Raw genomic sequence first — 26,826 nt, forward strand, 5'->3', positions numbered from 1 at the left:
TCCAATTAATTTTAAGACATTACCTAAAAAATTAAAAAGTGTACTAAAAAAATGTAGAGCTTGAAATAAAATATATAATTAAGTAATAATTTAAAATTTTTATAGCATTTTTTTTTTCACAGATTTCTAGCTACTGGTGAGTTATGTAACAATTGGCAACAGTTATAGAGTCAGATTTTCAACTATAAGCATGTTTGTGAAGTTATATGGGAAAAATTGAACCTATATATATGTCTGAATATGAAATTAAAAAGTTTGCTTGTTAACAAAAAGATTAGTTGTGAGACTGATATTAATGTAAATTAATGAAAGTTTGTTTATATGAAATTATATGTTTGAGAGTTTGATAAACTATATAAAATGGAATAATTCTTGATGCTCAATTTCTCTGTAAAATTTTCCATTTTTTACACACACGATTTGGAATTGATTAGAGCAAGTTGCAATTGCACTACTGATTGTAAATTTCTGTTGATAATCGCTGTAAGTGTGAATCACCCAGTTTCTATGTTGCAATTGATCGCAAATGCTAAATTGCTATCGTGTTGGTGTGAATCAGCATTAACATCAACCACAGAGAAACTAATGAAAAATAATTGTTGGGATGGACTTACTTGCCACCAGTCTGGATCACTAGTGTCTATTACAGTGATTGTGTAGCCAGCTCTGAAAAAGAGATAATATTATTTTAATATATTGAACATAATTAAATTTATTAACCTGCTATAACTTTTGAGAGAAGTTGCACAAGATTAGATACAGATTCATAAACTACTGTAATACTATATGTATTACACCAGGAGTTGGTAATTTTTTCCTTGCTACTTTTGTTCATGACAACTACAAAAATCTTCACGTTTCACTTAGACAGATGTATCCAAAATAATTAAAAAAATACTCTATTTTAAGGCTATTTTGGTATTGAAGAACACAGAAATAAGCAAATAACACCAAGAAGCACATCATTAATGTGTGACAAAATGCACACCTGCCACCAAGTGGTACATTTGCATAGGGTTACAAATGCCTCTACTCCATTATACAAAAAAAAAAAACAATTTTACTATGCTCTTTATATTTTATTGATGTTATTTCTCAATATGTGCTGCAATTTAGTTACACTATATTTCATGATAACTTAAAGTGCAGTACAATTTATACTGTAGAAGATTTTTTACAAGTGTTCCATCATGTTATAATTGGTGTTGCACTAAATGTTTTTTGATATTTTTTGTAATTAATGGTGGTGATGCATTTCTACATGCTAGATGCAAGCAGTTCATTGATCAGATGTTGCATATTAATGGGAAAAAACTGAACCTCTGAAATAGATGCCCCACAATAGCGCTATTCAATTGGTGGTGCAGTACACTCCTGGAGATACACGAGATCCTTTCAGGGATATGAAATTAGATTTATTGAAAATCTTAACTTATTAATATCTGTATAAAAATTTATTTGTGCTAATCATGTGTTTGGGTTAATTCACAAAATGTCATGGATATTATAAACAGGTGTTATCTTGAAAATGGATTTATGGGACAAATTTCAAAAAATATAATAGGAGCAAAATATTCTTTGAGAAAATTGTAAAAAGGTACACCAGCCATCCATCATCTGGAGGATGCTGCTGCTGCCTGAAAGACCATGGTACATTGAGAACACTGATTTTAAGCAATGAGCAATAGCTATGCACTATTGCCAGAGGAACATGTTTGGCCAAGTGATGTTCAAATTATTGATAGTGCATGAGATTTCAAGATCTGTTGCTGGTTGAATCTGCTCACATACATAGCACTAGATGCACTTTTAACAGAAATGATGGTATGTAAATACATTCCATCTTTGAATCTGCAGTGCTGTGCAAGTTGGATGAACATCACCCTGTCTTCTCTTCCTCCCTTCTTTCAAGTATTTTGTGAGTTATTGGAGGTTAACCTTGGGATTGTAGGAATTACTCTTTCCTTTCCTTCTCTTCCTCCCTTCTTTACTTTTATTCTCTGTAGACTTCTACATTTTTTTTTTTTTTTTTTTTTTTATGTATTTATACTCACTGCCTTCATGAAAAAGTTACAGTTGATAAAGCCAACATACAGATGATTTTATCAACTGTTATCTCTTTGTTTTATATTTTATTTTATCACAAATTTTTAATTCAGTATATTTTAAATATTTTACAGTAATATTTTGCTGTACATATTAATCAAAGTTATTTAGATTTTATTTATATATTTTGAAATATATATATATATATATATATATATATATATATATATATATTTTGAAATCATGTATATATATATTTTGAAATCTTGTCAGAGCAGTCAAGAATTATTCATGTGTACAGGGAGGATGCTGCCTGAAAGCTCAAGGGTATATTGTGCCCCTAGGCTACATTTCACTGATAGCGTTCCCTTTCCACCGATGCAAAGATTTATTTTTTAGAATGATTAATTTTACCAATTTGCACCAAGGTTTAGGGGGCATTGGCACCCCAAACCTTGGTGCCCCTAGGTCAGTGCCTACTCAGCCTTACCCTAAGCTGGCTCTCTATGTGTACACAACAAAAAGGTTGAATTGTGAAAGTGAAAGAAAGGTTGAATAAATCTCAGGACTGCAGTTTCAGATGTAGTACTATGCCAACTGAGACATTCTCCCAGAGGATCTGGCACCAGGGTTGGATTATTATATATCAACTGACTTGGTTCTGAATAAGGTAATTTTAATGGGGAACCGATTATATGATCAGATCCTTGTTGATTAATTCTACACTTGAGGAACTGAACTGTCCTAGTTGGAATACAGTGACAAAAGCAAGTAGTATAAAAGGCTTGTTAGGAGTTCTGGTGATACTAATTCAGTGGGAGATGCAACTGACTATATTAGTCAGGACCAGTATAGTACCATGGGAAATTGCTTCAGATAACTAATCAAATATTCATTTGGAAAATTTCTGGAGAAAGCACTGCCAAATTCTGTAGCTCACATATTCAAGGTCACTCGCTATATGGGTACCCAGCTAGGGTAAAGAAAGCCTACACGAAAAACATGCAAAAGTTCAATGAAATTTACTGGTAAAAGTACTTTGCTGTAACGGCATTTGTATTGTTGCTCGCTCAGTAAACAGACAGTGGATGTTATTGGTCAGGAGTAGATGTTGAATCCCATGGGAGCTTGAAACCCTCCCGAAGTGGGGGGGTGGGGTTAACCTGACTTTTTTCTTTAGGATCACTAATTGAATTAACTAATTGAATCATGAACAGAGTCATATTGGAAGTTCTGGCATCATAAAAAATGTTTGTAACAGTTTCACCGGTAAACTTTTTCGAAGTTTGCCATGCTTCTCATGTGGGCTCCCTTTGCCTTTTTTTTTTCTTAATAAACAATTTATCCACTAGTCCACCAGTGAAGAGATTGAAACCTTCGGGAAGGGTTCAATCTCCCACGGGATTCAATTTCTACTCATGACTGATAACACCCCCTGTATGTTTCCTGAGCGAGCAACAATACAAATGCCGTTACGGCAAAGTACTTTTACCGGTAAATTTCATCGAACTTTTGCACACTTCTCGTGTGGGCTTTCTTTACCTTTGCCAAGGTTAGGTTACCCCCCTCCACTTCGGGAGGGGTTCAAGCTCCCATGGGATTCAAATGGAGGTAACCTGACCTTTTTTCACCATTAAGGAAAGCGTTCATTAGTGCAAGTTACCATTAGTGCTTCTGAGTGCTACTAAAATGATACTAACCCGATGTTATTGTGTGTTGCGTTCCCGCACCAATCAGCACATCATTTGCCACACCTACCTGTCAATCAATATATTGTTCTCGACTCTGCTCCAGATCGATAACACCTACTGTCTGTTTGCCGAGCGGCGCTAGAGTGCTGTATCAGGAAACTAATTTTTCACATAAGTTATCCGATATTTCTCATCATTCTCGTGTTAGCTTTCTTTACCTTTGCCCTAACCTTTTTTCTTTAGAATCATGCGCATAAATTGTTTATTAACAAAATATTATTTTTTTATTACTGTAGTTTTAATTTTAAAGACACTCGTGTGGATACACATGTATCATAACGTCAATCAACACCTCAACAGCTATTCACTATATATACATAGAATCTTTCTTTCTTTTCTTATATTATTTCCTAACCTAATGTTTAAGGTTAGGTCTCTAAATATAAGAAAACAGTTTCTATTATTTCCTAACCTACCATTTAAGGTCAGGTTACAAAATATAATGAAAAATAAAGAAACCTTTTCCTTTTTTCGTAACCAAACCTAAATCAACAGTATAGTAAAAACACTCACGAAGTCCAAAAATATGCTTTTAACAATGAGAAAAAAACATAATGAAGAACATAAAAATGAACAGAACGAAACTTTTATTAATTTAGTTATCATCAAAAAATCAACCAACGTTTTATTTTCCTTACAAGTTTCTTCCATCTTTAAATGATTCATCGCTACTATTACCTGTTTACTGTTCATTACAAAACTATTATGCACAGTTCTCTACTCATAAATACATATTATAATACCAACCAATGACTACATAGTAGTTTATCCTCAGTCGCGCCCACCACCAATCATTTCATCGTTTGCCATGCCTACCTGTCAATCAATATATCCTTCTCGATTTCGGCTCCAGACTGATAACACCTACCGTCTGTTTACTGAGCGAGCAGTGCTGGAGTCCGGCGTTGGGAAACTAATTTTCTGCGTAAGTTATCTGATGTTTCTCGATGTTCTTGTGTTGGCTTTCTTTATCTTAGCCAAGAAATGGATTATTCAGTTTCTGAGTTTCATAATCCTTACAATGAAGCATTAGACTGCAATAAAGGTTCACTAATGTTTACTATTTATAATGAATGTTTTTAGGACCATTAGACTGTCATTTCTAAAGAGTATTAGCACAGCAGCTTTCATTCACTTGTGTTTAACACAGGCTGTCTAAAAGAAAATTAGGTAGCAGTACAAAGGATTCTATTCTTTCAAAGTCCATACAAATTTCATTATCATTAGTTATTGTGGAATGGTTGTATTGTCAAAACTGCTCGGTATTGGGCCAATGGTAAAATAGTTGTGTAACTTTTCACTTTTCAATTCTAAAAGATTTTCTAAAAATCTTTTAGAAAGAGGCATAATTTAGAATACCATTTCTATCTAGATGTCCCTGCATTGCATTCTTAACCAATGTCTCCATACATTTTCATACCATTGAAGTCAGGCAGAGCAGTCTGTAGTTACCCATTTAACTTTTTAAAACTACTGATATTGAATGGTACTACATTAGTGCTTCTCAAGTCCAAGGGAAATAGCTCCCTCCCCCAAGTTCAGTAATGTCCTCATAATTAACTTTAATGGTTATTGGCACTCCTCCATAGCTTCCTTCAAAATAAGTATATGCTATCTGCCTCAGGGGTCATTACTTGTTTCTAGGCTGAAAAAGTTTTTCTAGTAAAAAATCCTCATAAATCTTCATATTGTTAATTTTTTAGGGGTCAGTTCATTTTCTCCTTTCTGTGAAGATGCTTTCATCTGTAAAGATTGATTAATGACTTTTTTGCATCCCTTACATTTGAATCTGAGCTGATTTGCTCCTTGTTCCTAGGTAGTGATTTTTCATACTCAGCCTATGCCACTAACCATTTTTGTGGCACTGTTAAAGAGTTCAACTTAACTGATATATACTTCAGAGATTTTCATCACTATAACTGTCCTATGCTTTTTTTTTTTTTTTTTTTTCCTTATTAAACAAACTAGTTTCAAATTTATTCATTTCTTTATCCTCCTTAACATTTTTTTCTTCCTTTCTGTATTAAGCCTACAGTTTATTGTATCCATTCAGTCTTCTAGCCTAATTGCATTCTTCCACCTTAATTTGGATCTTCTTAGGCCTCTCTTGGATTAAAGTCTCAAGTCCCCCCCCCCCTTTTTTATTAATCTTGTGTTTTCCATTCAGTTATGTGTGGATTCTATTTTAATCATCTTTTTGTTTTATCCAGCTGATGGGTTCAATTTCAGATTCAGCTCTTATTGTAGAGCTCCTAACTTTGTATCATAATGCAGCGACTTCTTAATTTATTCAAGGGTTATGTTCCAGATTGTCTTGTGCAATTTAAATTTATGCATAATGAAAACAATCATCAAAAAAATGTGATAATAGGTCTGTGAGAATAACTCTCGCATCTAGATAAGTTACTCCTACTGTACATACCAATTGTTTTTTTTGGTTAGAAGACTGGGCACTCAAGAAAATGATGAGCAACTAAAGAAATTCATTCGTTTTTATTGATTTACTTATTTTTTGGCAGCACCTTCCCAGGTGTTGGCCGCTGTCTGGTGGCCCGAAACAAACAACACAACACACACTAATACTTACATTAAACTTTTTCTCAGGCCCACTTTACAGGACCTGAGAAAGGGATCATCGTGGTCAGATTCTGTACCAATGCAATGGGTTTTTAGCCTGGGAGCCACCCTGACACACACACACACACACACACACACACACACACACACACACACACACACACACACACACACACACACACACACACACACACACAAGTACATACCATTTGTTTGCTATGGTTAGAAGACTGAGCACTCTAAAGAAAATGATGAGCAACCAAAGAGATTCATTCATCTTTATTGATTTAATTTTCTTTGTACAGTAAGAACAAGTAGAGAGAGAGAGAGAGAGAGAGAGAGAGAGAGAGAGAGAGAGAGAGAGAGAGAGAGAGAGAGAGAGAGACTGGAATGGAGCCTTAAACAGATTGAGGAGAGGGATCATCATGGTCAGATTCCATTCCCTCAGATTCAGACCAGATAGGTGTGTTATGCTAATCTGGGAGGTGGAGGGTTCACTTGACTGCTCTCTTGAGTGCTTGAAAAAGGAAACCAGAGTTTCTTTGCACATTGTCTCTTCTCATGCAACAACTAATAATAGCAATCAAGTTTTGTATAACTTCACGATGCACTTTAGAGTTTCGTTTAAGGTTAGGGTCTTCATCTATAAGATTTAATGCTTTTGATATTCCTTTCACTCTCAGGCTCCATTCTTTAATCTCTGGGCTTTTGTCCACTCCTCCTCTTATATGTGATGCTGCTCCAGTGCAAACAGATCTTCAAACAGATCAAACAATTCTTGATGATGCAAATCAATTAAATCATTGACATCAATTACCTCCACTTCGAGGAACCCAATCTTTTTAGTGGGTTTCACGCATTTGTCTTTAGTTTGTGCATAATTTTCATTGTTATCAGAGCCTTTGAAGGAGTTGCTAAGATGAGGACATAACTTATACCACAAACTTTGAATTCTGTTATGTGGAACATCACACCATGCAGCATCAATGAATTTTAAATCATCTTTTATATTGAAGGCTCACCAATATTGCTGCATACTCATCTGTTCTTGGTCAGCAGTGGTTTTCAAATGTGGTGCCACAGTGCCTTAGGGCGCAACAACATTTCAGGGGCGCCACGTAATTTGGGTTTAAGTAACTTATTATTTTTTTTTTTAAATTTATATATTTATTTTATTATAAAAAGGTGTACAGTATCTTTTTAATTTTGCGGTGATTTAGAGTTGATGTTTATTTAGTACCTCTATATAAAGAATACACTTATTATATATATAATTTGTATTATGAATTGTAATTTTATTTATAGGTATATTATTGTAATAACTATCATATAACATTTTTTTAATATTATATATATATAAATAATGTGCCATTTATTCTTTATTTATTTATATATATATATAAATGAATAAAGAATAAATAAAGTGTCTGTTTAAGAGCATTAAACGTACTCTAACTTTTGTTATTTCCCTTTTCCTGCTTATTTTCCTTCTTAACTGTTATATATTCCTACTATATATATATATATATATATATATATATGCACAAAGAGAGAGAGAATTGGATCTAACAAGCAGAAAATTCAGTATAGGTGCCTTTATTAAAAAAATGTCGAAAACCACTGATGATCAGTTTTGTAAATTTAATCAAGCCAGAATGCGCATTAAATACAGAGCCTCAAAAAATTTAATCACATTAGCATTTAGCATTAGTTGAGGCATATGATGCAAGGATGCAAGTTTATACAGCATCAGCCAAAAAAAAACATAAAAACAGCCTTAAATTTATTTAAGCTATCAATTTCCATAACAACAGATAGAAATCTGTTCCAACAATCAACTAGCCACTTGCTAAAGGCAAACTTCTGCACCTCTACTCTACAACTGTGTTTCCTCAATATGAATCTATGCCCCCTCAGGTCCGTAAATCTCAGCATGCAGAAGAATCCCACCAATACTGAGCCTGCATTCTAGCAATCCTACATCCTTCCTAAAATGAGGCTTCCAGACCTATAAGCAAAGGAATAATCACTTCCTTATTCCTGGTAGTAAAATTCCTATATTTCATATGACGAGACTCCATTACCTACTCTGGCAGCTCATCTGCACTGCTCAGAGAACTTCATATCCGACTGCACAATTACCCCCAGTCTTTTTCATTCCACACTTCTCTGAGTGTAGTACCACACAGTACATTTCCTCTTTGGTTACTGCTACCCATATACAGTACTTTGCATTAGTCAATGTTAAGCTTCAGCCACCACTTCTCAGCCCATCTGCCTTAGTTTCTAGATCCTGTTGCAGTAGCATACTATCTTTTCTGTCATTAACAACTCTGCCAACTTTTGTATCATCTGCAAACTTGGATATTATGCCTGACATACCTTCATCGATATCATTAATAAATTCACAAAACAACAATGGGCCCAGCACCGAACTCTGGGGGATTCCACTAATAACATTATTCCATGTAGAGTAGTGTCCATTTATTACCATTCTGTGCCATCTCCCACTCAACCATCCCTTTATCCATTGCAGCAATTTGCCCTTAATTCCATACTGCTCCAATTTGTAAAGCAGTCTTTCATGTGCAACAGTATCAAAAGCGTTCCTGAAATCCAAGTATATGATATCAAAATTATTTTTCATCCAGTTACTTTGTGACAACATTGTAGTATCCAATCAGATTGGTCGGACAATACTTCCCCTTAACAAACCCATGCTGTGTCTGAACTATTACTGCAGTCTCGTCTAGGTGATCCTGCATCACTTCTTTAACCAGTGACTCCATTATTTTTCCCGGAACTAACAGGTCTATAATTATTTGTGTCACCCTTTGAATCCCCCTTTGTGAATTGGGGATACATTTTCACTTCTCCAGTCCATGGGGACCTCCCCTGAATCTAAGGATGCTCTAATAATTATGGCTAAGGATTCGCTGCCTCCTTCAATATAGCGGGATAAATTCCATCTGCCTTTTTTATGTTTAAATTCAACAATTTCTCCTCGAATTTGTTTTCCGTTATTACAGAATCATTTAGCTCCTCGTTAGAGTTTAGTAAACTTCTGTAATCCCCTTCCTTACAGAATTCCTCATGTGTGAATGTTTGTTTGTTATTTGGTTTTTAGGAGCATTAACAACTAAGGCCATATTGCTCCGGGAATATGCAGTGGTCATTCCCTGACCGTTCTCCATCTTCCGTATTTGGTGGTGACGGGCTCGAACCCTGATCTAATCAAGAAGCGTGTGCTATGCTCTGCTGCTCCTTCCCACCTGGCTACGTAGGCGCTCTCATGTGTGAATGTAGATGCAGAATACTATTTCAGTTTGTCAGCTATCTGAGCAAGATCAACGGTCGAACCACCAACATCCAGTGGACCAATCTGATTCATCCCCTTCCTTCGAGTTTACATAAGTAAAGAAGTCTTTGCTGTTTTTCTTTGCATCTTTTGCCAAGGACTTCTCATTATCAGCCTTCACTTGCCTAACCTCTTATATCTGTTGTAGGCTTCTGTGTCTCCTGATAATTTATATGCATCCCATGCATTTTTCTTCTTTGCCACGAGACTCATTAATTCATTTGACATCCATATAGGCCTGAACCTTGAATAATATTTCTTGGTTGGTATGAAAAGCCTAGTAGCCTCCAAGATTAAGTCCCTGAAGGCTTCCCATTTAGAATTTAAAAACTGTCTGGACCTCTGGACCACATTTACAAAAACAAAAACCCTTCCCTTTACCCATGGTCGTAGTTATATCTTTAAGTAAACCCCACATCAATACACTGTGATCACTGTCACCTAGTGGTTCCTTTATCTGCAAATTCCTAATGCATGCATCATCACTGCTGATAATCAGATCAAGGGTATTACTCCTTCTGGTTACCCCTTGAACATATTGCTGTAGAAAACAATTCTCCAATAAATTAGAGGTTGAGCAATAGTTTATCGTTAGTTTTCCATTAGTTTGAGCAAAAGGCTCAAACTAATGGAAGTGCTGTGGCTCAGGGGAGAATTGAGGGGGTGGTTATCCTCTGAATTATTCACAGTCTATTGAAATGCACTGCTTGTTTGATGTTTGTGGAGCAATCAGGAACAGGACATGATATTGTCAAGGGTAATGTCTGTGTGGGTGCGCGATGTAAGGAGTGTGAGGAAACCAGGCGCCAACTCTGCATTGTCATGGGCTTATATGAGAGCTTGAAGGACAGGATGGATTCCCTCGAAGGATTTAAATTGAGGAGCCCATCAAGCTCTCAGCTGCCCAAATCAATGCTAGAGCTTGCACTTGAACATCACGCAACACAGAAGCAACTCCCAAGGCAGAATGCGCTGGTTCCAAAGGAACTAGTTGTTGTAGGTGATTCTATTGTCAGGAAAACGGGAAACATATTGTGCAAAAAAGGATAGATGGAAGAGGACTAGGGTATGTCTGCCAGGGGGAAAAGTTGATGACGTTGTAGAGCAGATATCATCTTTTAAGAGCACAAAGGGTGATATTGTTGTACATGTTGGCACTAATGATATTAAGAGTAAGAGACCGGCAGAATTACTTAACAAGTACAAGTCAATGCTGAAAAAAAGCCGTGAGTTAGGGTTGAATTTGAAAGTGTCTGCAATTCTGCCCAGACACAATAGGAGGGAGTATATGATGAGAGTCTTGTCGATCAATTCGGCCCTGGAGAGATTGTGCAAGGCTCAAGAGGTAAAATTTTTCTCAGCCAGGTCTGTGCTTGTTAACAGGAGAGACTGCTTCTACAGGGATGGGATACACTTAAATAGAAAGGGTGCAAGAATATTTGCTGATGCTATCGAGTCAGTTAGGTGGCTCGGAAAACTGCTAGCTTGGGGGGGATACATGGACTATATGATTAACAGTAGCCACTGGCAGAGGTGAAAGTGGCGCCTCTGTAGCCAGGTGGGCAGGAGCAGCAGTGCATAGCACATGCTTCTTGATTAGACTGGGGTTTGAGCCCATGAGCCACCAAATACAGAGGATGTGGAAAGGTCAATGAATGACCACTGCATATCCCCGGAGCAATATGGCCTTAGTTGCTAATGCTCCTAAAAACCAAATAACAACAACAGAGGTGAAAGTGCTTCTTGCACGGCTTCTATTGATATGCAATTGAGCAGCAGCCTTGAAAGCAAGGCAATGGGGATTTCCAGGACTGCTGGGAGTCATAGTGGAACAAGTAAATACATGGGCTGTGTTAGGGTAACTAAGAATAGAAGCAGGTGCATGTATACTTGCATGTACACCAATGCTAGGAGTATAGTTAATAAATTCGATGAGCTTGAAGTGCTAGTCAAGACATCAAAGGCAAATATTGTTGGGATATCAGAGATGTGGTGTCACACAGATGTAAGCAGTGCAGAATTGGAATTTGGGGAGTACAGTGTGTACAGAAAGGATACACAGGACAGGAAATGCATACAGTTGATGTTGGTGGATAATGCAATGTTGAGTCTGTTTGGTGTGACATAAGCACTGGGAAAGGCAAAATGAGAGTAGGTGTGTGTTTTAGGCCTAATGAATCTGATGAGTATAATGAGCAATTGTGCAGAGAAATAGAGTGGGCCAGTAAATCAGTGTCTTATTATGGGGGATTTTAATTTCCCAGAGATTGACTGGAATTTGTGGGTTGGTCGCTCACACACTAGCAAGGCTTCTGTGGATTTATCGGATGATTGTTTTTTTACAGCAGCATGTTTGGGAGGCAACTAGAGGGAGTACTACTCTTGATCTGATTATCAGTAGTGATTATTCATGCATTAAGAATCTGAAGATAAAGGAACCACTAGGTGGCAGCGATCACAGTGTGCTGAAGTGGAATTTACTCAAAGAGGTAAGTGCTAAAGGGAAAGGGGTAAAGGGAAAGGTCATAAAGGAGATTAGGCAGGCAAAGGCAGATTATGAGAAATCTTTGGCAAAGGATGCAAAGAAAAACAGAAAAGAGTTCTTTACTTATGTAAACTCTAGGAAGAACGGGATGAATCAGATTGGTCCACTTGATATCGGTGGTTCAACTGTTGATGATACTGCTCAGGTAGATGACAAACTAAATGAATATTTTGCATCTACAATCACACATGAGGAGTTATTCAGGGATGGGAATGCCAGAGGTGTATTAAACTCTGGCAGTGAGCTAGATAATCTTGTAATAACTAAGAGAAAAGTGGAGGAGAAAATGTTGAAGTTAAACATAAGAAAGGCACCTGGGGGTGGATGGAATCTATCCAGTTATATTAAAGGAAGCGGCAAAGGAAGTAAGCAAACCCCTAGCCATAATTATGAGAGCTTCCCTGGACTCTGGGGAGGTACCCACGGATGGGAGATGTGCAAATGTGATCCCAATCCACAAAGCTAGACACAGGTTAAAGAAGCATTGCAGGATCATGCAAAGGTTATTCTTTGCATCCAGTTCTTTTGTGACTGCAGTCACAAAAGAACTGGATGCAAAGAATAACTTTGATATCATATATTTGTATCTTAGAAAGGCATTTGATAGTGTTGCACATGGAAAACTGCTGCACAAATTAGAGCAGTGTGGCATTGGAGGAAAATTGATGCTATGGATAAAGGGATGGTTGAGTGGGAGAAGACAGAGTGGTAATCAATGGACACTACTCTTCATGAACTAATGTTGTTAGTGGAGTCCCTCCTGGTTCGGTGTTGGGTCCATTGTTGTTTTCTGTATTTATGAATGATATTGATGATGGTATATCAGGCTTACGAGTTCCCGGGTTTGTGAGTTTTTTTTCCCCCGAAGTATCAACAAAATCGAAAATATGAACATTAATTGCAAAAAATAAATGTTAAACAGTCATAAATACTGCATCCAAACCACATGCAAAACTATACAATAGAGTTAACCCCGCTTTATGATATTAATATCACTGCAGGATCGTTTAGACAAGACTTCAGTTATAGCTCGGACACAGCATGGTTTTGTTAAGGGGAAGTCTTGCCTGACCAATTTGATTGGATATTATGATGCAGTCACAAAAGAACTGGATGCAGGGAATAGCTTTGATATTATATACTTGGATCTTAGAAAGGCTTTTGATACTGTTGCACATGTAAGACTGCTACACAAATTGGAGCAGTGTGACATTGGAGGCAAATTGCTGCTATGGATAAAGGGGTGGTTGAGGGGGAGAAGACAGAGAGTGGTAATCAATGGACACTGCTCATCGTGGACTAATGTTATTAGTGGAGTCCCTCAGGGCTCAGTGTTGGGTCCATTATTGTTTTCTGTATTCATAAATGATAGTTTTCTGTATTCATAAATGTATTCATTAAGCTTGAAATACATAAATGTATTTCAAGCTTAATGTCCAAGTTTGCAGACGATACAAAGGTTGGCAGGGTTGTCAAGGACACTACTGACACTATGCTGCTGCAACAGGATCTGGAAAGGTTGAGCAGATGGGCTGAGAGGTGGCAAATGAAGTTTAACATTGACAAATGTAAAGTACTACACATGGGAAACAGCACCCCAGAGCAACGTATCAACTCTGTGGTACTACACTGACAGTGGTAGAGAATGAAAGGGACTTGGGGGTGGTTGTGCAGGCAGATATGAAGTTCTCTGAGCAGTGCAGACGGGCTGCAAGAGTAGCTCATGGAGTATTGTCAATGATATACAGGAATTTTTCCAGCAGGGATAAGGAGGTGATTATTCCCTTGTATAAGGCAATGGTCAGGCCACACCTAGAGTACTGTATACAGGTCTGGAGGCCTCATTTCAAGAAGGATGTAGAGCTGCTGGAACGAGTACAGAAAAGGGCAACAAGATTAGTGAATGGAACAAAGGGGTCTCTTACGAAGAAAGGCTTAAGTTTTGCAAATTACAGTGTCTGGAGACTAGGCACCAGCGAGGTGATCTGATAGAGGTGTATAAAGCCTTGAATGGTTTGAGCATGCTCAATGCTGATGGGATTCTTCCTGTAGCTCAGAATAATCACCTGAGAGGGCATAAATTCAAATTGAGGAAAGACAGATGTAGGATAGACGTGCGGAAATTTGCCTTTAGCCAGCGGGTGGTTGGTTGGTGGAACAGACCTCCATCCCTTGTAGTGGAGGTTGATAGCCTAAATAAGTTTAAGGCTCAGCTGGACAGGTATTTTGAACGAACAGAGGGGTGAAGTGGAAGTGGGTTTTTTTTTTTTTTTTTTTTGGCTGATGCTGCATAAGCTTGCTTTCTTGCATCAAATGCCTCTACTAATGCTAATCAGTTCCAGACACACCATCGTATCATGAAAATATCGTAATGTGAACCCAATAACACTGTTTTTTGGTAATTCGTTTGAAGACCTCGGAAGTTAATTTTCGCTGTATAACTAAGCTATTTATCTCTCTAAAATGTCACGAGCATGGTTTGTAAATTGTATTAGTTAACAGTTAAAATCAGTAAAATGCACTATCCTTTTATTGTTACATATGTTCCATTATAAGAATCGATTTTGAATGCCTTTGTGATATTTTTCTAAAGCACGTTTCCGGAGGTCACTACCATAAAACAATAAAAACAATTTGCACTTTCCCGTTTATTGGGCTTTTCTCTTAGTGCATCTAATTATAAATGGGTAGTAAACTCGATCTTATTGCATTTGCGATAATATCAATAGCTGGAATTATGTGGTTTTTTTACATTATTATGGTGAAATGTGTTTTCCTTTACTGAAATCTTCAGTTGTATAAAAAACAATTCCAGAATCTTCTCTTCATTCTTTTTTTTTTTTTAAAGCTTCATAAACTTGTTACTCCATGCGAATCGTGTTAGCTGCAATTTGTGTGTGCCGTTAAAAAATGCTTATGCAATCGTGAAATTTATAATTAAAAAAGAAGATTATCTTGTAAATAAATGCCTCTTGAAGCATTTCTGAATAACACGACTCCTTATGCAACAAACCAACGAGTGCCGAGCCAATAATGAGTGATCAACAAGTGTGCATTTAGTCGAGGGTGATTTTTTTTTTTTTTTTTTTGATTTGGTAGTTGTTGGCGCATCGGCTTCTGTGGCCATATTGTATCTCCCAAGGTTTTTGCAGTACTTTGATCCAAGCCCGAGGCGGGAATTGAACCCGCGACCTTTGGGTTGCCGGGCAGGTACTTTACCCACTCGGCTAGCCCGGTCGGCTCGAGGGTGATGATGTTGATGAAGAATAAACATTTTTTAACATTTGTAAGTTATAAATAATTTCTCTGTTATTATAATTTGCTTGATTTTACAGGCTACGTTTTCATTTCTTTGGGGGTACATTTGATAAATCAATCATTGTTTAAACATAAACTAATTAGCTAACTAATTTCATTGTTGATAACATAACCCCCATTTTTAACATTATGTCTATGGGAAATAAATTCTCGCTTTACGAGCGCGAGCTAGGAACAAATTAACTCGTAAAGTCGAGAACTACCTGTATTTTGGACCATATTTCTGGACTATCAGCAATGCAAGTTAAGGATTGAAAACAGAATTTATTTTCTTTGAAATTAGATGTTTAATTATATTAGTTTTTAATAAACTAACTTTTTAATTTGATAAAAACTTTTTTTAACTTTTTATTAAACTAACAAAAATTGTTCAGTTCTAAAAAGAAAAAATATATTACTTACTTGAGGTCAAGTTCATCTTGGTGTCTGCTTCGAAAATTATACAAAACTACATACAGATTTGTTGGAAGAAGACGATGAGGTTTCTGAAAAATGTTAAAAGAAATGTGTATGAAGGTAGAAATAGATTGATCAAAGCTCACACTGACTACTATTTACTTTAGAATTTCCAATTGCCTAGTATGTTTGTTTTTTAAGTTATTAGTTACATTATTAATCGTAACTTATTGCGTAAAATGGCAAGTGTTTGGTACAAAAGAGATGGTATTTGTGTATTTAATTCAGATGAAAAATTGTTAATAGTAGAGAGAGAGAGATGAAATTTGGAATGGACATTATCCATGTGAAGAAATGGAAAGTGCGAAAAATATTAGTCCCAAAACCGACACCAGAGTAAACTGGTACTGTATGCATCAGAATGTAAATATAACTTTGTCACATTACTATTGCTGATGATTCTAAAAGGATTTATAAACAGGGATGGCATGTGCCACAAATGGGTCTTTAAATGGTACTCCAAAAGAAAGAACATGCTTTGTTGGTAAGGCTGTTTTACTAGAACAAAAGCAGCTTCATGGCTGCACATAGAGAATACTGGTGCTTAACATGTTTGCTGCATCTGATTCATATAAATGTTACACAGTGTTGTGCCATAATAAACACAGGTTATCATTCTAAAGCAGTCAATGTATGAGTGGTGTAAAAGTAAAGGCACATTAACTGTTGATTCTATTGGCATACTGATTGATTTCTGGGCTGTTAGCAGCAGTTCTTCATTTTATTTAAAACTTAGTACATGTATTTTTTTTGCTTGTATTTAGGTTAGTTCATTTACATTGAATAAACTTTTGATAAAATTTTGAGTTTTGTTCTGATATACAGCTCAGCCCAAAAGTAAGTGTTAGCTTTTAGCTGAATTTTACTTTTCAGCTATTATGAATTTTTGGAATATTCAGTATTTTGGAATGTAATTTCTCAAACGTTCCAAAAATTATGGCATATCAAATGCACATACACAAATACAGGTAGCAGCAAATGGGTTAAAAAGATTAAAAAGAATGCTACCTCTCCTCAACTAGGCTGTGCAAAATGATGAAAAATTTAAAGAAACAAGTGATTTTAGCATTACCAGAGGCATATGATGGAAGAAAGCAATCTTATACAGCATCAGCCAAAAAAAAAAAAAAAACCCCTTCCCATTTTACCCATCCAGTCACTCCAAATGTCTGTCTAGTTCAGCCTTAAATTTATTTAAGCTATTAACTTCCACAACTGCAGATGTAAATCTGTTCTGGCAATCAACTAACTGCTGGCTAAATGCAAACTTCCACACATCTATTTTACAACTGCCTTTCCTCAATTTGAATCTATGCCTGCTCAGGTTCGTAATCTGAGCAAGCAGAAGAATCATCACATTGAGCCTGCTCAAACCATTCAAGGCTTTATTCACCTCAATCAGATCACCTTGCACGTGCCTAGTCTCCAGACACTAACTTGTAGAACTTAAGCCTTTCTTGGTAAGAGCACTACTTTGTTCCTCTCACCAATCTTGTTAGCCCCCTTTGTACTCATTCCAGCAAATCTAAATCCTTCCTAAAATGACCTGTAAAGAGTAGTCAAGGTGTGGCTTGACCATTGCCTTATACAAAAGGATAATCACCTCCTTGTCTCTGCTAGCAAAATTCCTGTACTGTATATCATTCACAAGACTTCATGATCAGCCAGTCTGCACTGCACATAGAACTTCATATCTGACTGCATAATTATCCCCAGGTCATTTTCATTCTCCACTTCCTTGAGTGCAGTACCACACAGTACATTTCACTTGGGTTACTGCTACCCATATGCAGTACTTTGCATTTGTCAACATTAAACTTTTAAACTTCAGTTGCCATTTCTCAGCCCATCTGCCTAACTTTTCTAGATCCTGTTGCTGTAGCATACTGTCTTTTCTTTATTAAAAACTCTGCCAACTTTGTATCATCTGCAAAGTTGTACATTAAGCCTGATATACCTTCATCGATATCATTGATAAATACACAAAACAACAGTGGGCCCAGAACCGAACCCTGGGGGACACCATTAATAATATTAGTCCACAAAGAGCAGCGTCCACTCATTACCACCTTCTGTCGTCTCCCACTCAACCATCTCTTTATCCATTGTTGCAACTTGCCCTTAATACTATACCACTCCAATTTGTACAGCAGCCTTCCGTGTGCAACAGTATAAAAAGCTTTCCTGAAATCCAAGTATATGATATCAAAATTATTTTTTTCCTCCAATACCTTTGTGACCACATCGTAGTATCCAATCAAACTGGTCAGTCAAGGCCTCCCCTTAACAAACCCATGCTATGTCTCGACTATTGATGCAGTCTTGTCTAGATGATGCTGCAATGCTTCTTAAAACAGTGAACTCATTATTTTCTTTGGAACTAATAGGTCTATAATTATTTGTGTCACTTTGAACCCCCTTTTGAATTGGGGATACATTTGCACATCTCCAGTCAACTGGGACCTCCCCTGAATCTAAGGATGCTGTCATAATTATGGCTAAGGGTTTGCTTACTTCCTTTGTTGCCTCTTTCAATATAAATGGATAGATTCCATCCACCCCAGGTGCCTTTTTAATATTTAACTTCAACAATTTCTCCTCCACTTTGCTCTCAGTTATTACAAAATCATTAAGCACCCTGTTACAGTCTGATAATTTTCCTCCCTTAATAACTCCTCATGTGTGAATGTAGATGCAAAATACTCATTCAGATTATCAACTATCTGAGCAGGATCATCAACAGTCGAACCATCAATATCAAGTGGACTAATCTGATTCATCCCCTTCCTTTTAGAGTTTACATAAGTAAAGAAGTTCTTGCTGTTTTTCTTTGCATCCTTTGCCAAGGATTTCTCGTAATCAGCCTTTGCGACTTGATTACAGTCTAACTTACATCTACTATAGGCTTCTGTGTCACCTGATAATTTATATGCATCCCATGCATTTTTCTTCTCTGCCACAAGCCTCATTAGTTCATCTGACATCCATTTAGGTCTAAATCTTGAACAGTATTTCTTAGTTAGCATGAAAAAGTATGATTAATTCCTTGAATGTTAGTATGATTAATTCCTTGAATATTTCCCATTTAGAATTTGCTGTTGTTAACATCATCAGTTGATCCCAATGTATAGAATTTGAAAACTGTCTGAGACGACTGTAGTCATCTTTATGAAAAGTTGACTACAAAAACCCTTCCCTTTACCCTTGATACTTCTTTAAATAAATCCCACATCAGTACACTGTGATCACTGTCACCTAGTGGTTTCTTTATCTGCATATTCTTAATGCACGAATAATCACTGTTGATAATCAGATCAAGAGTATTACTTCCTCTGCTTGCCCCCTCGAACATGTCGCTGTAGAAAACAATCATCCAATAAATCCACAAAAGTTTTGCTAGTATGCAAGTTAGTCGACTAACCAAAAGGTCCAATCAATATCTGGAAAGTTACAATCCCCATTATAAGACATTCTGATTTACTAGCCGACTTGATTTCTCTGCACATTTTGTTGTACTCATCAGAGTCATTAGGCCTCTAACATACTCCTCTCATTTTCCCTTTCCTAGTGTTTGTAAGGAAGTGCATCCAATGTCAACTGGATGCACTTCCTTAGATTTTATGTGTTTCTTAACTAACAGCATAACCCCTCTTCCCTTCCTATACATATTGCACTCCCAAAATTCCAATTTTGCACTGCTTATATCTGTGTTACCCCAACAATATCTGCCTTTGATGTCTTGACCAAAACTTCAAATTCAACAAATTTATTTACTACACTTCTAGCATTCAGCTACATGCAAGTATACATTCACCTGTTCTTACTCTTAGTTACCCTAACAAAGCCCATGTATTTACTTGTTCCATGGTGACTCCCAGCAGTCTTTGAAATATCCAAGCACCTTTCTGGGCTGCTGTTCATTCTAATAGAAACAGTATCAGAATCGTTTTCGCCTCTGCCTGCAGTTACTGTTAATCTTTAGTCTGTGACCCCCTCTAAGCTACCAGTTTTTTGACCCACCTAACACTGTCTTGATAGCATCAGCAACTATTCTTGCACCCTTCCTATTTAAAGTATCCCATTCTTGTAGAAGCAGTCTCTCCTGTTAGCAAGCACAGACTACGTTAAAAAAAAATTCTACCTCATGAGCCCGGCACAATCTCTCCATGGCAATTGATTGACAAAGCTCTCATTATATATCCTCTCCTATTGTATCTGGGCAGAATTGCAGACACTTTCACATTCAACCCTAACTTGCAACTTTTTTTCAACATTGATCTGTACTTGTTAAGTAAATCTACAGATCTCTTACTCTTAAGATCATTAGTGCAACATGTACAACAATATCATCTTTTTTGCCCTTAAAAGATATCTGCTCTACAATGTCATCAGCTTTTGCCCCTGGCAGACATAGCCTGGTCCTGTTCCACCTATCCTTTTTGCATAATATATTCCCTGTTTCCCTGACAATAGAGTCACTGACATTAACTAGCTCCTGTGGGACCAGCGTATTCTGCCTTGGAGATTGCTGCTATTGTTGCCTGATGCACAGAAAACAGCTCTAGCATTGAGTTGTGCAGCTGAAAGCTTGATAGGACCCTCATATTAATTTTTTTGAGGGCTTCTGCCCTTATTCTCAAACTTTCATATATGGCCATCAGAACGCCGAGTTGGAGTCTAATTTCTTCACACTCTCTGCACCTAGCACATACACACAAAGACATCCTCCTTGGTTAGATACTCCCAACAACTTATCTGTAATTCATGGCAGAGGAAGTTCCCCAGTCACAGTTACTGTGGTTGATGTGCAGTACAAAAATCAACATTTATCCATTAGTGATAGGGCTTTTTGGTTGGGTTTGGTGTTTATTGACACATCAGCAACATAGGCTATAATGCTCCAACAACGGTAAATTAATGAAGAACAGTAATAAAATCAGTAAAAGATAAAAAGGTGATAAAAGATTACAGTGACCCATTAAAATTGGTCACAATTCAAGAAAAGGTTTGTAAGCCATATATAAAAATAGAAAATGATCACAAAATTATAAACAATATATACATACAGTTAAAAGTATACATAATCGAAGAGTATATTTTAAATAAAAGGAAACAAGTTAATTTTAAATAGGATTTAACAGCTGACATGTGGTCATTGTGAGATGGTATCTGACTGAGTATACATTCAGTCAGATGGTTAAAAGCAATAAACGATCTGCTCCTTAGGAGGGTCATACGACCTCAGCAGAAAAGCATGTGTACGGTGATTATTTCCTATGTGGAGGTGAATAAAAACAAATTCCTCTCTATAGCTCTTGTTTTTTTTTTTTTTTTATTTGGTAGTTGGCGCATCGGCTTCTGTGGCCATATTGCACCTCCCAAGGTTTTTGCAGTACTTTGATCCAAGCCCGAGGCGGGAATCGAACCCGCGAACTTTGGGTTGCCTGGCAGGTACTTTACCCACTCGGCTAGCCCGGTATAGCTCTTGTGTAGACTAGACTGACATTTTTTGGATTACAGGCTTAATCTGATACTCTGATACAATGTGTTTGTGGCCTCTCTGTGCCACGAATGTTGCCACTGGGAGTGTAATGCTTTTCTTATTACTAACCAGTAGTCTGTATAGAGGACTACCAGGCTGTGATTCCTTTGGATTGTGCTGATCTGGCTACAGCATCTGCCACATTATCACCCATGATGTGGGTTGGGATCCAGCAGAAGCAGATTTCAAACGTAGATTCAAAAAGAGAATGCAATTTCTGCTCACCCCTGGACAGGACCGGATAAGGATTGTATCTCATCATTGATAGAGCCTGTAATGCACTTAAAGAATCTGTGTATGCCATACAACTTTGATAATTATTAGTTTTTATGTGATCCAAAGCTAGCTCTATAGCATACAACTCTGCTGTGTATATACCACAGTTGTAGGGAATCTTCTCAGATACCATGCAATGTGGGAAGACTGCAGCTGATCCTACAGATGACTCTGACTTTGAATCATCAGTAAAGACAGACAGGAAATCAGAGTAGGAAGATTGATGGGCAGCACAGAGCTGTAGGTAGACAGAAGGTGGCATAACTAACTTTCCCCTGTTAATAAGGAAAAAGTTGCATGATGGAAAGTGGGCATGCTAGGGTCGAAGGGGCTGCCTTAGTGACTGGGCAACATTATCTACTGTGATATTAGGTCTTTGAGCAGTTCTTGGAAACGGATAGCAAAGGGACAGTTGGCAGTCTGACAGCTATTATAGAGATTTTTACATCATGGTTGGAAAATGGATGTCCACACAGGGTTGTCTGGCAGGGACTTGAGTTTAAAAGTATATTTTAGTGATAATTGCTTCCATCAAAACAACAGAGATGGTTCTTTTGCTTCAACATGTAAACTCTGGACTGCACAGGGGATGTTCTAAATGCTCCAGTAGCAGTGCAGATGGCTTGATGGTGAACTTGATCTAACCACCGCAGTACACTGTATCTAGCAGATGAGTACATTTGGGACCAATATAATTTCAATCGGACAAGTGCACGACAGAGGCAAAGTAAAATGCAGCGGTCTGCATCCCAGTTATTAGAGGAGATGGAGTGTAAGAGATTCAGCCCCCTTGTGCACTTTACGAATGCATGTTAAAAAATGTTTGTTTGTTATTCGGTTTTTAGGAGCATTAGCAACTAAGGCCATATTGCTCCAGGATATGCGGTGGTCATTCCCTGACCTTTCCGCATCCTCTGTTAAAAAATGTTAACTAATTATCAAATGTGAGCCCCAAGAACTTTGTCTCCAGTGCTACTGGAATGATGTTTTGTCCAAGCTTGAGTTCTTGTTCAGGGTGAAGGTTCTGTTTGTGACAAAAGTGTACGCAAACGGTCTTCTAAGATGATTACTTGCAACCATTATTCATTAATAAGAAAAACGAAATACAAATTCAAGATAAAATTACAAAAATACAATTATAGTAACAAAATACAGATACAATTCCAGTAACAAAAATTGCAGTATTTTATTTTAGAAATATTTAATGAGAGATTTGATACTGTTTATTTTTTATCAGTGAATCAATATTTGTTGTAGCAATGTACAGAGTATTTTATAAATTTACATCAGAAATTCCATTAATTCAAAAAAAAAAAAATTAAATGGTGAGCTGTTTATTATAAATTTTTTGAAAACGACTGCTGGCCAGATTGTTTGTTTGTTTGGGGATTCATTAGGTGCATCAGCATCTGTGGCCATTACGTGTGGCTAGTGTGTATGCTATTTCTTCTTGGATAGAATTAATTGCAAAACTAGTACCAGTAGATTTATTTTTCACTAGTTAAAGAAGGTGGTATACATTAATCATTTTTAGAAATGTAAAAATGCTTCACACCTATGTTTTATTATCCAAAAGTGAAGTAAGTGTAAGAGGGTCTTCTGTTGTGGCTGGAGTAAAAAGATTCTGGTGCTCTCTTGTATATTTTGTGCATTCGATAAGGATATCTTTTACTGAAAGCAGTGTGTTTAGTATCAAATGGCACCAGGGGTTTCCCCCAGCTCCGCTTGCTTACTGAAAGCGCAGCATTACAGGGATGACACTGAGGGGAGGTATCTTCCCTCTTAAAAGATAACCATGAGTGATATTTGTGTGACCTATTCGCAGGTGAGCCAATATTACCTCCTGTTGTCTGATTGAACTTAAGCTGGAAGGCCATTGCTCAAAGTTTGGCTTGATACTTCGAAGTTTATTGTTAGATTGATTTTCCCATGATAACTGCCACTGGCACATGCATTTTTCCTGGATATAGTCAGGAAATATATATATATTTCGTGGTCTTTATCGGGTACTTTCCACTTGTATAGTCTTTATCGGGTACTTTCCACTTGTTGTCGTGTGGTAGGTTAGCAGGTTTGGCAGGATTATCTGCTAATTCATTTCCAGGAATTGCCATATGTCCTGGAAACCAACAGAAGTATATGTTTCTTTCAAGTTCTGAAAAGGTATGCAAAGAGGTGATTATTTCTTTCATGACTGGGTGGGTAATGTTTTTCAATGCTTGAAGTGCACTTAAAGAATCTAAGAAAATTATGCTGTTTTTAATATCAATATCAGGGGACTCAATTCAGTGCAACCTGAATTGCTATTAGTTTGGCAGAGAGTATACTAAACTCATATGACAACTGATATGCTAATGTGATGTTTGGAAAAACTGCGGCGATTCCAACGTGGGCATCATTCTTTGTCCATCAGTATGTACTATGACAAAGTTGGGAAACTGGTCCACTACTATATGGTATAGTTGCAAGAAATTTTTCCTATGTAAAGTAGATTTATTCTATTCGTGAAGGTGTCACACGTAGGTGATTTTCCAAGAAGCAAGAGGGAATGGGAGGCTATGCATCACATTGTCTAAGGTTAAATTTAGTTCTTCTAAGAGGTGTTTTATTCTCATACCCAAAAGATGGTTAGCAGTAGGATGATTTTGGTATAACCTGCTGTGCTGTGATGTGAAAAGTAACTGCCAATTTGGGTGTTCTGGCATATATCTAATTTTATATGCATAGCATAGTATCATTTGTTGTCTTCTGATTGAGAGAGGCAGTTCATGTGCTTCAGTATATAAACTATGTATTGGAGATGTGCAATATGCTCTGAGGGCAATGTGTATTGCACTACGATGGACAGGGTTCGTTTTTTTGTTATTTGGTTTTTAGGAGCATTAGCAACTAAGGCCATATTACTCTGGGGATATGCGGTGGTCATTCCCTGATCTTTCCGCATCTTCCGTATTTCGTGGTCACGGGCTCGAACCCCAGTCTAATCAAGAAGCGTGTGCTACACACTGCTGCTCCTACCCACCTGGCTATGGAAACGCCCAATGGATAGGGTCAAGCCAGCGAAGGACACTAGGTCTTGCTGAGCTATACACTGGTGTTCCATAGTTAAGCTTCAATCTTATTAAAGCTCTCTATAATCATAGCAAGGTAAGGCAATCAGCTCCCCGCTTAGTTGCTGAAAAAACCTGGATGATATTTAGATTTTGCTGATAGGATGTTCTTAGTTTTTTAATATGCTCTAAAGAGGTAAGTTTATGGTCTAGCGCAATTCCTAAGAACTGTATGGTGGGGTGAATTGCTTTTGGTTGGCCATTCAGTAGTAGTTCCGGATGTGAGTGGAGTTTATGTTGGCAGCAAAAATAGATGCGCAACATTTTTTGGGGACAAAGTTGAAAGCCACTAGTTGTGTCCGTGAACTAACTTATTTATTGTTCCTTGTAACTGCCTCTCAACAGTATTCATGTTTTTCGCATGACACACAAAATGCTAAGATCATCTACAAATAGTGCTGTATCAATAGTTTTTGGAAATTGTTCAGCAATGGTGTTTATTGCAATTATAAAAAGTGTTGTGCTGAGTACAGAGCCTTGGGGAACTCCTTGTACGAATACTTGGGATAAGGAAGTTTTCAATCGAACTTGAAATGTGCATTTGTACAGGAAGTTCTGTATGAAAATCAGTAGATGACCTCGATGTCCATGGTGATGTAATTCGTGGAGAATGCCATACTTCCAAGAGGAATCATAAGCTTTACTGATATCGAAGCAAACCATTACATGATGTTCTGATCTGAGGAATGCATTCCAAATGGAGTTCTCTAGTCTTACTAGTATATCTAGGTACCATATCAGTCGACGGTTTATCACCTTTTCAAGAAGTTTGCAGAGGCAACTAGTCAAAGCAATGGGTCTATAGCAAGCAGGGTTTGTTGGGTCTCTTCTTGGTTTAAGGAATGCAAGGGCTGTAGCATGATGCCATTGTTTAGGAAAGGTACCTTCTGGGTAAAGTCTATTAAACAGATTGAGGAGTGACTGTAATGATTCAGCACTAAGTTCCTGTATCATTGAATAGTGAATATTATCAGGTCCTACCAAGTTGCGTCTAGATGTTGACAGAGCTCTACACAGTTTGTGGATAGTAAATGGTAGGTTATATTGTTAATTCCATTTCGACGAAAGTTTATTTTGTTTTTCTGTAATTTGTTTTAAATCTTCTGAAGGTTGGTGTGTAACTTTCTATTGCTGATTCTTTGGCAAAAGTTTGCCCTAAGATATTGGCAATTTGAACAGGGTCAGAAATGTTCTGTCCCCTCCATTCAATGATAGGCACAGGAGTCCTCTGGTATTTGCCGCTTATTTTTTTGATTCTTTTCAAATTTCATGTGTAGGGGTTTCTTGATTGATGGTTGAAGTAAAGTGGATCCAATTTGTGTCTAACATACCTTGCTCCGAAACATTTATACTGAATAAGATTAGCTGTAGTTGCTGCTGTAACTGCGACAAAAGGTATTCCATACTTTATTTTGCTCTTTTTTAGCCGCACAGCATTCATCACTCCAGATTTTTGGGTGTATCGGCAATTTTGAAGAGAATTTTGGTATGGTTTTTTCTGCTGCATGCTGTTGTTGTTGGTGGTTTAGAGATTTATTAGGCGCATCGGCAACTATGGCCATAGTGCACCTTACATATGGTAAGTATTAATTTTATTTCCTGTCAGATAGAGATAATTGCAAAAAATAGTACCAGCAAATTAGTTTTTAACTAGTTAAAGGAGGTGGTATACATTAATCATTTTTAGAAAGATAAAAATGCTTGAGACATTTGCTTTATTGTCTAAAAGTGAAATAAGTGTAAGAGGGTTTTCTGTTGTGGCTGGAGTAAAATGATTCTGGCGTTCTCTTGTATATTTTAGATATTCACCAAGGATAAATAGGCCGCCGTAGCCTAGTGGTCAGGTG

The 26,826-nt window shown here is 37.2% G+C and overlaps 1 protein-coding gene across 2 annotated transcripts in view; it reads right to left on the reverse strand.

Moving 5' to 3' along the window:
- The window catches only part of Stacl (SH3 and cysteine-rich domain-containing protein), an 876,542-nt gene that overhangs the window by 53,119 nt on the left and 796,597 nt on the right, over positions 1 to 26,826 (reverse strand). For both annotated transcript variants that reach the window (XM_090388808.1, XM_090388807.1), the window contains 2 exons: positions 15,998 to 16,080; positions 615 to 666 (listed from right to left, as the gene is read on the reverse strand). In XM_090388808.1, the coding sequence (XP_090244934.1) occupies positions 615 to 666; positions 15,998 to 16,080 (135 nt within the window). The remainder of the gene's footprint in view (positions 1 to 614; positions 667 to 15,997; positions 16,081 to 26,826) is intronic.

Source organism: Mastigoproctus giganteus, chromosome 14 (genome assembly GCF_048544385.1).
Source record: "Mastigoproctus giganteus isolate SK-2022 chromosome 14, ASM4854438v1, whole genome shotgun sequence".
In the NCBI taxonomy this organism is placed as follows: Eukaryota; Metazoa; Arthropoda; class Arachnida; order Uropygi; family Thelyphonidae; genus Mastigoproctus; species Mastigoproctus giganteus.